The sequence below is a fragment of the Sceloporus undulatus genome, chromosome 1 (assembly GCF_019175285.1).
Source record: "Sceloporus undulatus isolate JIND9_A2432 ecotype Alabama chromosome 1, SceUnd_v1.1, whole genome shotgun sequence".
Taxonomy (NCBI): domain Eukaryota; kingdom Metazoa; phylum Chordata; class Lepidosauria; order Squamata; family Phrynosomatidae; genus Sceloporus; species Sceloporus undulatus.
In genome coordinates this window covers 160,000,302-160,012,823 of record NC_056522.1, presented here as the reverse complement: position 1 = coordinate 160,012,823, position 12,522 = coordinate 160,000,302, and the positions used below count along the sequence as shown (strand labels likewise).

General features: G+C 45.0%; 1 protein-coding gene across 1 annotated transcript in view; it reads left to right on the top strand.

The window, feature by feature from the left end:
* Positions 1-6,029: 6,029 nt before the first annotated feature.
* The window catches only part of FOXO1 (forkhead box O1), a 47,286-nt gene continuing 40,793 nt past the window's right edge, over positions 6,030-12,522 (top strand). The window contains exon 1 of the mRNA XM_042478817.1: positions 6,030-6,876. Coding sequence (XP_042334751.1) covers positions 6,289-6,876 — 588 coding nt within the window. The 5' untranslated portion in view covers positions 6,030-6,288. The remainder of the gene's footprint in view (positions 6,877-12,522) is intronic.

Below are 12,522 nucleotides of genomic sequence, written 5' to 3'. Positions count from 1 at the left end.
AGGGCTGACTGTACTGGTTTGGCTCAGAACAGAAGAGGAAACAGGAAAGTGGAGAATGGTGTTGCATGTGAGGCTGTTGAGTAAGTAAAAGGATTATGGAGAGAAAAGAAGTCTGTGGGATAAATGAGGAGTTTTGCATTGATTAGGAACAGGAGCAGATGTTGGCAGAGAGACAAATTATAATCTAGAACAGGATAATATTATAGTGTTTGAAGAAAACAAATTCTTTTTTGGAATTATGTACTGAAACTAAATATCTGTGTGTTACAGCAGTGTGACTGAGGACCTTATCGCACACAGAAACGTAAACGTTCTAGGGACGGGAGGAGGACTCTCGTGTGCGCGTGCGACCTCCCAAAAACGGATTTTATCGCACACGCAAAAGTCCTCCAAGAGGCCCCGTTCCATCCCCCGTCGCGCACCCGTTCGCGTCCAGTCCTGACGGGCGTGATTTTTGCCTGACGGATTACCTTCCGTCGGCAAAAAATGGATTCAGGGCTGGACGCGAACAAGGTGCTCGATGGGTGGGGGGGGGCGGGGGACGGAAACGGGGCCTCTTGGAGGACTTTTGCATGTGCGATAAAACCGTTTTTGGGAGGGTCGCACGCGCACACGAGAGTCCTCCTCCCGTCCCTAGAACGTTTACGTTTCTGTGTGCGATAAGGTCCTGAAAGTGGTGGACTGGGGTTGGTCTGTAAGCCATAAACTGCCAGCCCATGGCAACTTCCCAGGACTGAAATATGGTATTGATCCCTGGCAAATTGAGAAAAAAATAGCACTGATCTATAGGGCAGAGGAAAACCATGTACATTAATAATGTCAATTTGTATTCTAATAAAATCTAATCTGGATTCTATCAACCACACCTACTGCTTGTTCACTAGTATTAGTAGAATTACATAATGGAAAGCATTCATAATCTAATTTGCTTTTCCATGTGCTTATATGATGTCTGAAGTCTTATATGAGGAATGTTTTTGGTGGCACTGTGCTTCTGAAGAGGGAAGCTGGAAGGTGATTGACTGTAATGATAGAAAAGTCTGGTAGTTTTTCTAGAAAGGAAAAAGAATGAGGTGAAAAGTAGTAACCACTAGGTAAGGTCAAGGACTGTCATACCTGTTGCTACCACAATTATTTCCTCTAAGTTAGTGGTAGCTGCAACTTCTCTGCAATTATGTAATGATGCTGTTATGGAACTGCCCCCGTTCTGTGCCCAAATTGGGAACATGAATGCACACCACATCACACCCACCATTTTTTCCTATGGTGTTTCCTATAAATCAGCACTTGTTTGGTTCTTTTTTATATGACTCTTTAAACTTCTGTATATTTATTCTTTGTATAACTCTGCCTGAACCTCCTGGTTGTCCCAGGCATTAGTCCTCAATAGAATTACATCAGAACTGTGCTGTTGTGCTACTCCATGTGTATGTGTATGTATGAAAAAAAAAGGCTAGGGACTAGAGAACAAACTTGCAGTAGTTCTCTTGAGAGTCTGGGTGTCCTCCAGCCTAGCCACCAGAAGCAGTCTGGGGCTTCCCTCCGGAGATCCCCAGGAAATCCCCAAGGCTGGAGCAACTCACATAGCATCCACTAGGCCACTAGCACTGCAGTGAAATAGAATGGGACATTTGCACCTAAACCATAGTGGGATGGAGGTCAATAACAGCTTGTTTAAGTGGGGAAAGAATAAATTTCAAAACAACCCAAGAGCTGTAGAGCACTGGAACAGCCACCATGTTGTGGGATAAGAAACACCAAGGGAAGAAAAGACTAATGCGGTGCAATTGTGGTATAAGAGTGATTTAAATCAATCACAGATAGATAATTTGGTTATACTATTAGAAACACATCACAGATAATTTGATTTAAATTTAAACAGACATGATTTAAATCACTACTCAGAAAGACTCAATTTACTCATGTGAGTCCCCTTGTCTCCAAAAGGGCATAAGCATATTTTCCACAACAGAGTTACCAAACACTCATTATTGCTGGTATAGTCTTAGTATTTTCAACCAGATGAAGGTTTCATTTTTTAGAATAACAACTTTTCAAATTAGTTTTACAGTTATATATATAAAAAATACTGATTTGGTTTAAAAATTTAAACATTGCGTGAATATACATTCTCATGCTACTTAATTAAAAACTAATTCCAATTGCTCAATTGCTGAATGCCATCTTCCAAATAAGTTCAGGATCTTGGCTAGTTTCTTGACAGTTCAGATTAGAACCTGGAGTCCTTCTGATGGAGAGATGTAATTCTTCACTAGATTTCTTCCTAAAGATATAAACGAGAATTTCAGCAGTTTTTCCCACTACAAGAAAGTCTTCAAAAACCATGCAGTTTTCAAAGGCTATTTGCAATTCAAGGCTTATTGTGCATAAAAGTCGCATGCAGTTGTTGCAGAATACAGCATTTTTCTGCATGGAAAAGCAGTTTTTCAATGCAGAAATATTAACTGATGTACAGAAAATGCTGTTTTGTATGTGAATCAACCAGAGTCCATGATAGAAAGTCCCACGTGTAAGCAGCCCCCATCAAACGCTCAGTTATAGGATGAAGGGGCCTAGCTTGACTTCAGAGCATATGACAAGGATATAGGTGTCTTAGCTGATGGCAAGCTAAGCAAGAGACATCAGTTTAACTAAAAAAGTTAATATGGTGGGCCTGCTCTACACGCAGGCTCTGGATTCACAGATTCAACCATTTGTGGATTCAAACTACACAATACTGTACACAATATACAATAGAAGTAGTGAATTAATAAGATGCGAGGCTGGAGGTTGACATGGGGCACAAGAGATACTGAGGATCTGTGCGAATCTACACTCTCCGCCATTTCACAGATCTTCAGTCAATCCCACCCTCACGTCTCTTTCCTACCGTGCATCTTTCTTGCACCTTTTATCTCTCCTGCTGTATTTTTACAAATACAGTATTGTTTCTATCAGGGGCCTGATCATCCCTTGGATTTTGGTATGTACAAGGAGTCCTAGAAACAAGCCCCCAAAGATACAAAGGGTCCACTGTACAGTCATAGGCTGTAGAAGCATTGTGTCCGGATCAAGAGAAAAGTTCTGTTAAACACTGCAGAGGTCAGGCTGCATGCCCTTCAGTTTTAAAAAGTGCCACATTTTAAAGACGGCATTGACAAACTGAAACACATCCAGATGAAGGTGATGGGCTCTGCAAATTAAGCCTATGAGGAATGGTTATGTTTAGCCTGGAGAACTTGTTTATGGTTATTCCAAAGGTCAGGACAAGAACTAGTGGATGAAAAAGCCAGAGAAACAGATTTCAGTTAAAACTTCAGAGGTTTTTCAGTGGAAAATTCTGGTTCTTCTTTCATGAAGCACAGTTTGGCAGCAACAGCTCACAAATGATTGCTTGTAACTATTCCCCCTTTTTGCAATAATTAAGGAATTACGATTTCAGTTTAACAAAGCACAGCTTCATTCCTTCTAAAGTGTAATTTTTAGTTACTATTGTAGTTACAAGGCATGGCTTCATGCAAAGTGGAGAAGGGTAATGTTTAAAGCTGTATTTTCCCAGGTGTGCTGGGGGCATTTCAACAGCTTAACAGCCATCCTTCAGGAACCTCTAGCATGTATTTTAGATGGGAAAAAGTTCTGCAGTGGGTTGGGGGGAAGATCAACTCCCAAGATCTTTTCCAATTCTGTGGCTGCATCCGCACTGCATAAATAATCCACCGATTTTAACTGCCATGGTTCAAAACTATGGGATTTTGGAAACAAGTTTTGAGACATCTTCCCTTTTCTGTTAGTGAGTGCTGGTGACAAAACAAACTACAAGTCCCAGAATTCCACAGCAATTATGTAAAAATGTTTATATGTGTGTATGTCATGGTTGGAGCCATGTCCAGCCCTTTAGGAAGAATAGAATAAAAACCTGACAAATCAATCAGTTATACAAAACAGGTCGCCTTCCAAAAATGGGAGTTTAAAAAAACAACAATAATAATGATAGCATTTATTATATTAAGTCACGATTACAGTTACAATAGTACATGTGAAAAGGAGGAGGTCTAGTAGACCACAAGTTGAACATAAGTCAAGTGTTATGCAGCAGCTAAAAAATACAGTTAGCCCTCTGTATCCCGGATTGAAGCATCCACGGCTTGAAAATGTTCAAATATATATATATATATATGTTCCAAAAGGCAAACATTGATTTTGTAATTTGATGTGAGAATCTCCATTTTACTATTCACTGTATTTAATGGGCCTTGAACTCATCTATGAATTTTGGTATCCACAAGGGTCCTTCAACCAAACCCAGAGGATACCAAGGGCCCACAGTATGATCCAAGGCTGCATTATTAGGACTATAGTGTCTACTCTAGATCAATGGTGTCCAAACTCTGGCCCTCCAGGTGTTTTGGACTTCATCTCCCAGAAGCCTCAGCCACGTTGGGCAATAGCTTGGGATTCTGGGAGCTGGAGTCCAGAATTCCCTTAAAGGGCACAGTTGTGTGTGTCTAATACGAGACGACTAGTAAAGCTGGGAGTTATGAGGGTTAGGTCCTCCATCTCCTCAGATAACTGACATTTCTGTACTTTCCCCGCTCGTGCCTCCTCTCCAAGTTCACCACAACCACACCCTCGACCCACACACACAAACACACGCCTCAATGCACCCTCCCTCTGCCCCTGTGCCCCTCTTTCTGCCCACAGAGGCCTCTTCTTCCCTCACAAGCCCTGCCCTGACAGAGGTGCCTTCAAGGGTCCCTTGTTGTGAAGAGGAAGCACAGTGGCCACAGAGGCCCTCAACGCCAAGGAGGACCAGGCACCCCAAAATGGAGGACACTCCAGGGGGGAAATAATAAAATATGGAAGGCCTGGCCCAATATAAAGCTCAAACACTCCTGTAATATATAATAAACTCATGCTTCTGAGTCAGGCTCAAAATGGAGGACATTTTGGAACTCCCTCCTGGACAGAAAATAAAAGCACTCTTTAAGATATAAATCCATGCTTTTGATTCAGGCTCCAAATGGAGGGCATTTTAGAATTCCCTCCTGGGCAGAAAACTGAAATGGAGGGCAAGTTCTGAGGGGGGAAAAAGGAGGATGCCTGGTCACCCTCTTCCCTCCCAGTCTTTGGCAAGCATTGAAGGAAAATGTAGGGCATGGCAGAAGAAAAGCTCAAGACACTCCTATGAAATATAACTCCATGCATCTCAGGTCCTGCTCCAAATGGAGGACATTTTGGGATTCCCTCCTCCTGGGCAGAAAAGAAAAGCTCAAAACACTCCTATATAAGATATAAACCCCTGCTTCTGAGTCCTGCTCCAAATGGAGGACATTTTGGAACTTCTTCCTGGACAGAAATCAAAAGCTCAGAACATTCCTATAAAATATAAATCCCTGCTTCTGAGCCAGGCTCCAAATGGAGGACATTTGGGAATCCCCTCCTGGGCAGAAGGCTGAAATGGAGGACAGGTCCTGAGCAAAAAAGGGAGGACGTCTGGTGCCCTGTTCCCTGTCCCTTGGCATGTAGGACAGTCAAGAAAAATGGAGGACACAGAATAAAAGCTCAAAGCACCCAAATGAGATATAAATCCATGTTTCTCATTCTGGTTTTATATCATAGAATCATAGAGTTGGAAGAGACCGCAAGGGCCATCCAGTCCAACCCCATTCTGCCATGCAGGAAATCCAGATCAAAGCATCCCCGGCAGATGGCCATCCAGCCTCTGCTTGAAGACCTCCAATATAATGGAGGACATTTGGGAATTCCCTCCTGGAGAGAAAACAAAAGCCCCAAACACTCCCTATAATAACAGATAAATCCCTGTTTGTCAGCCAGGCTCCCAAACGGAGGACGTTTCGGGGCTTCCTTCCTGGACAGCCAGAAGGCTGAGACCAGGGAGGGAATCCCAAAACGCCCTCCTCCATTTTGGGACAGGCCCTGAGCCGGGGCTGGGAAGGGGGCAGTGCAGAACCCAAACCCCCCTCCGTCCTCAAAAAGGAGGACGTGTGTCCGGGAAGGAGGCAAGGAAAGACTCTTCTGCCTAGGAGGGGTGTCCTTCTTTCCCGCCTCGCTCCGCCTGAGAGGGCGGTCCCTTGGGTCCCTTCCTCGGGAGGGAGCCAAAGAGGGCGGCCCTGGAGGAGGAGGAGGAGAGGAGGAGAGGAGGGAGGCAGCCGGGGCAAGCAAGCGACAGAGACCGAAGAGGAGGCGGTTGTTGTGTCAGAGAGACAGCGAGAGACCTAGAGCTGAGCCTCCTGCTGCTGCTTCTCCTTCTCCTCCTCTTCTTGAACCATGGCCGAGGCTCCGGTGGAGACGGACCCGGACTTCCAGCCTCTGCCTCGCCCTCGCTCCTGCACTTGGCCGCTGCCCCGTCCGGAGCTGGGCCCCTCCAGCCCCGCTTCGGCATCGGCGGCATCGGGGCCGCAGAGCTCTCCCTCCCGCTGCAGCAGGGCCCTGGGCGCCTGCTCATCCCCTTCCCCCGGCGGCGGCGGCGGAGGGGACCTCCTCAGCCTCTTGGAGGGCGGCGGCGAGGGCTTCGAAGCGGCGGCGGGAGGCTGCCTCTGCGGGGACTTCCCTTGCCTCCAGCACCAGCACCAGCCTCCGCCGACAGCAGCAGCAGCAGCAGCAGCGCCCCCGCAGGCGTCCTCCCCGCCGCAGGGCGCCTTGGCCTCCCCTTCGTCGTCTTCGGCGCCGTGCCGCAAGAGCAGCTCTTCCCGTCGCAACGCCTGGGGGAACCTCTCCTATGCGGACCTGATCACCAAGGCCATCGAGAGCGCCCCGGAGAAGCGCCTCACCCTCTCCCAGATCTACGAGTGGATGGTCAAGAACGTCCCCTACTTCAAGGACAAGGGCGACAGCAACAGCTCCGCCGGATGGAAGGTCTATACCTCTACTAGCTAAAGGCACAGCTCGGAGGACGCCTCTCTAGGAAGCTCTGGGTCCTCCAGCCCGACTCTCTGGTCAACATCTGTCAGGCATTGACCATAGAGTTGCGTCAGAGGAGCTACAAATGCCTAGTGGATGTGTCCTCTCTAGGAATCTAGGTGCTTCAGTGTAACTATTGGTTAAAGTTGACCATAGAGTTGTGCTGGAGGAGCTGCGAATGCCTAGTGCAGTAGCCTCTCTAGGAATCTCTAGGTCCTCCAGTGCGACTCTCTGGTCAACATCTGTCAGGCATTGACCATAGAGTTGTGTCAGAGGAGCTACAACTGCCTAGTGGATGTGTCCTCTCTAGGAATCTAGGTTCTTCAGTGTGAATATTGGTTAAAGTTGACCATAGAGTTCTGCTGGAGGAGCTGCGAATGCCTAGTACAGTAGCCTCTCTAGGAATCTCCAGGTCCTCCAGGGCAACTCTGTGGTGAACATCAGTCAGACTGACCATAGAGTTGCGTTGAAGGAACAACAACGATGTGCCCATTCTAGGAATCTAGGTTCTTCAGTGTGGCTGTTGGTTAAAGTTGACCATAGAGTTGTGCTGGAGGAGCTATGAATGCCTAGTGCAGTATCATGTCTAGGAATCTCTAGGTCCTCCAGGGCAACTCTATGGTCAACATTAGTCAGACATTGACCATAGAGTTGCGCTGGAGGAGCTACAAATGCCCAGTGGAGTGTCCCCTTTAGGAATCTCTAGGTCTTTGTGTGTGACTCTGTGGTCAACCTTGACCAGACATTGACCATAGAGTTGCCCTGGAGGAGCTACAAAGGCCTAGTGGAGTGTCCTCTCTAGGAATCTCTAGGTCTTTCGGTGCAACTTTTGGTTACAGTTGACCATAAAGTTATATTGCTAGAGAGAACGTAGTAATAAAATCTGTGAATAATCAAATCCACAAAAGCCAAAGTCGCAAATGTGGAGTGATGAGTGTACAGTATTCTCTCTTGCATCCCTTGGGGTTAGCTGCTTTTCCCGTTGGGGGATGCTCTGGGTAGGCCATGTCCGCACTGCGAGGAATAACCCTCTTTTGATGCCGTATCATAACCGCTTCTTTTAATGGGAATTGTGGGGGGAAGTTTTTTGGGGGGAGATCTTTTCCTCCCTCCTTTCTGTGCTCTCTTCTCTGTCCTTGCAAAAAGCTTTGCTTTGGCGGGAGGAAGAGGCAACCCTGGCCTGGCTCTGATTTGCCTTGCCTGTCTTGATGGTGGGGAAGAGAACGTAGGCAAAGCAAGAATAGTAATAGTAGTAGTAGTAATAGTACTGTAGTTCGTTGTTGTGTGTCTTCAGGGTTTTTCTTGGCAAGGTTTATTCAGAGGCGGTTTGCCATTGCCATCCACCGAGGCTGAGAGCGTGTGACTGCCCAAGGCTTGCCACTACTAGGTTTCCACGGCTCAGTCAGGATTCAAACCCCGCTCTCCCAGTGACCTAGTCCAATGCTCAGACCAATACACCACTTCGCTACAGTAGTAGTAGTAGATTTAAAAAAAAACACACCAATTATGAACATATTGTAATATGTATTGTACCCATTATGCTCTTTTAACTGATTATGCATTTGCACTCGGTGTTGCATGCTTTAAAATTGTGTGCCTGTCTGTTGCATTTTAATGTGTTGTTCCCCACCTTGATCCTAGTAGGGAGAGGCGGATAAGAAATTGTAATTATAAGGGTAATAATTGTGGTGGTGTCAGCCCAGTGTGAAGGGCAGCTTCTCCAGTTTGGCATCTGGCTTTCAACAGGAGCTCGCCTTCCTGTTGTTGTTGTTATTATTATTATTATTATTATTAGAGAAATGAGATTGAGTGAGATTGCAGTGCGATTTCCTCATGGGTGCCCCTGCCCCTTTCGCCTCCGATAAACCTGCTTGGGCTTGTCATACTCTGTCAGATTCAGAGGAAGGCAATGGCAAACCTTCTTGGAAGAAACTTGCCAAGAAAACCCCATGATTAGCGTCACATAAGTCAGAAACAACTTGAAGGCACACAACAACAACAACAACAAGTCGGCTTGTGGTCCACCTGAGTTGTCTTTCTCTCCTTTTTGCACTGCTTCTGGTGTGTCCTGGCACTGGGAAATAAATGCCTGAAGAGGAGGAAAGGGATGTGCATTTGCCTTGCCGTTTTTTCCCCTTTCTACACAGTCACTTTTCAACGCAGGATGTTCACAACGATGTAGGGATGGGGCCGGAGGCCGTTAGGCACTTTGAGTTCAGAGCAGGGGACAGGTCCCTAGATGGGGCTTTTGTTGCATCTGTATGTGTGTGTGTGCGTGTGTGTGCGTGTGTGCACCTTCCTGCCTTTGTCAAAAGTTGCTAGAGCTGGAAGTGTAACTCGGTAGACAGCTGGCTTGCGAGTACAGCTGTGTCATTTCCTCTGGCAGATTTGAGAGGCCCCTTGAAAGTTGGAGGCAAATCTGGCCTACCTAGTATAGAGATGGTGCGCTAGCAGCTCAAGGCTAGGCAGGGGGGAGCATGTTGCGTTCAGCAAAGGTGCCCTGGATGGTAAATGAAATATGTTGTAGGGCCAGATTGTACCACAAGAATGTCTTTGAGGTTGGTGCCTGGCTCTGTTGCTTTCACACACCTTTGGTGTTTCCTCCCCAGAATCTGACAGAAGGTGAGCCCTTGCTGGGTAAAGCAGTTTCTACATGAGCAAGCTTTGAGAGATCATACAGCTTTTTAAAACACCCTCCAAATGTTTCTATCATGTAAATGTCTCTTGGAAAGGAAATAATTGCTGTGCATCTTTTTTTACCTTTACAAGGTACCTATGTTCAGATTTCCCCTGGTATATAGTAAAGCAACATGCTAAGATGATTGACCTTTAGGTCACTGTATACAGGTACAGTCAGCCCTCCATATCCAGAGATTTATTATCCAGGGATTCAAGCACCCACAGCTTGAAAATAATTAAAAATATATAAATTCCAGAAAGCAAATCTTGATTTTGCCGTTTTATAGAAGGGGCACCATTTTACTATGCCATTGTATTTAATAGGACATGAGCATCCATAGATTTTTGTATCTAAGAGGGGTCCTGGAACCCAGCGGATACCAGGGGCCCACTGTAGTTATTCATTTTCCGTTGTATATATGGGTAAAAGGAAGTCATGCAGCATGATTAATATATGATGCAAAGTAATTGTAAATGAGCAATAGATTTCCAGTGATATGGAGTGTAAATAAATCAGAACCAGAGACTCCAACTGGATAAGTAGCTGGCAACCCAGGGTCAAAGTCAGCCTCTTTGTGCCGTATGACTTTCATTTGCCAATTCCGGAAGGAAAAAAAGAATGTGGTAGAGCTGCACTTATGACAATAGGATTTGCCAGGAGATTGTTTTAGAGGAGGAAATGGAGGCAATCTCCCACTCCTGTCTGGGAAGGAAAGTGTTACTAACACACTGTCTAGTTCATTGAATTATTTGTGTTCATTTTCAGAAAATTATGCTTCAGATCTAGTTTAATGAAAATGTGTGATCGATACTATTCCTTGAGGTGGTTGCTTGGACTGTGCATCCAGCAACTAGGCCATGACAAAGATTTGGGCTTTTGGCACAGGGAAATGAGAAAACCCCATTCAGCCAAGTCGTAGGCACTTTGAGAAATCCATGTCTATCAAGGAGAGGGAATCTGTGCCCCTTCAGACTTTAAACCACAGTGTCTGTGATCCCTGGCCATTGACTAGGTTGGCTGTGGCTGATGGGAGTCTCCTGTCTGGAGGACTCCAGGTGGTCCCCTCCAACTGTGAATATTTACATAAGTAGGTGTTAACTGTTCAGTATGCCGACAAACAACTACATATGCTAGTTTTCCTTTTTATGTGCTTACCCCTGAATGGATTTATGAATCTCTTGCTTATTTGTTCAAGCACAGTTTGACCATGCAAGTAAAACTGAGCATAAATTTACAGTACTGTCACTAAACAGTAAAATATTAATGCTTTTGACAGGTGCTAATGAGTTCCGAGTAGGAAAAGTAACTTTTTACCGAGGTGGGTGAAAACAGGTTTTTAACCCAAGTCAATTTACCCTGGAAGATAGTGTGTCACATGAGAAAGGTATGCAAGGTCTTTGTGGCTGAGGGCTATATAGGCAATGGTTCATGTGCTAGCAGGCTCTATCTAATTAGGCACAAGTCATTCTTACGTACTTGACTCCTGCCAAACTCAAGCTGGACTCAGACCCATTCTACAAAACGTGCACTTAGTGGTTTTCATCCTTCATGTGTAACCTGTCTTTGACAATTATCACAGTACAGTATACTGATTTTGAAATAAAGATAGATAATAATCAACAGTCGTGAACTGTGGCTTCCCTGCTCAAAATATAGCTGCAGCTCTGAGGGCTTTATAATAAATTTATTTAATGTAATTTGGAAGTCTTAAGAGGTCATGAGAAATCAGAAGGCTATAAGGCAGAGGCAGGAATAGATTCAAGTCTCTGTATTGTCCACTTTTGCTACAAGTGTATTGGTGTTTTCGGCTATTTGTAAAATAGGGGATTTGAATTGAAGTACTGTTATAGGTACCCACTAACATTATTTCATATCATGAAGTAGTCAGTTCTGCATGTGCTTCAGGTAAGAATTTTTGCTCCATATGATCATCCGACACATGCAGGTTTGTAAAAGTAATGGCATGTGTGTTAGGATGTTCATAAGGAGCAAAGATTCTTACCTGAAGCACATGCAGAACTGACTACTTCATTATATGAAATAATACTAATAATTGGAGTTATTATTGGATACCCAAAGGTATCCAACTCCATCTTGGGACTCTGAGGGGGAGAGAAAGGAACTGCGCCCTCCCCAAAGGTATCCAACTCCATCTTGGTCTCTCAGGGGGAGAGAAAGGTAGGCCAATCCCATCAGGCCTCCCTTAAAGGAACGGCGCCCTCCCCAAAGGCATCCAACTCCATCCTGGCCTCTGAGGGGGAGAGAGGGTGGGCAAACGCCATCAGTCCTGTCCTTAAGATACAGATCCCTCCATCTGTCCATCTGCCATGGTCCAGGCCTCAGAGGGAGAGAAGAATGCTGGACCTAATCCCCTTCCCCTCAACCATTCCCTTCTCCTTTTGTGTCGTGTCTTCTTAGATTGTAAGCATGGAGGCAGGGAACCGTCTAATTAAATGATTTTATGTACAGTGCTGTGTAAATTTACAGCGCTATATAAATAAAGTTTAATAATAATAATAATAATAATTATTTCATTTAAAGCCTGCCTTTTTCTCAAATGGGACCCAAATAATAAAGGTTAACATTTTAAGTTTGCATTTTCTGTTAAAATACCTATTAAGCAGCTTTCCCAAACTTATTTTCGTGGTACAGTTCTTTATATTTGGGAGTCTAAAACTATACCATTGCGTAGGGAGTTGGTTTGTATGTGTGGTGAAACCTTATGTACTGACAGATGTACTGTGGCATCAGCTTTTCTGGGCCAGAGCCCATTTGACAGATGTGTCTGTTAAACTGAAATCTGGTCTGGTAAATCTTAGGCCACAATATATTTCTTTGCCATTAAGATGTCACAAGGCTTAGTCTGTTGCAGGAAAAACAACAAACAGGACTTTTCCTCTGCATTTCGTCCCAATGAGAAC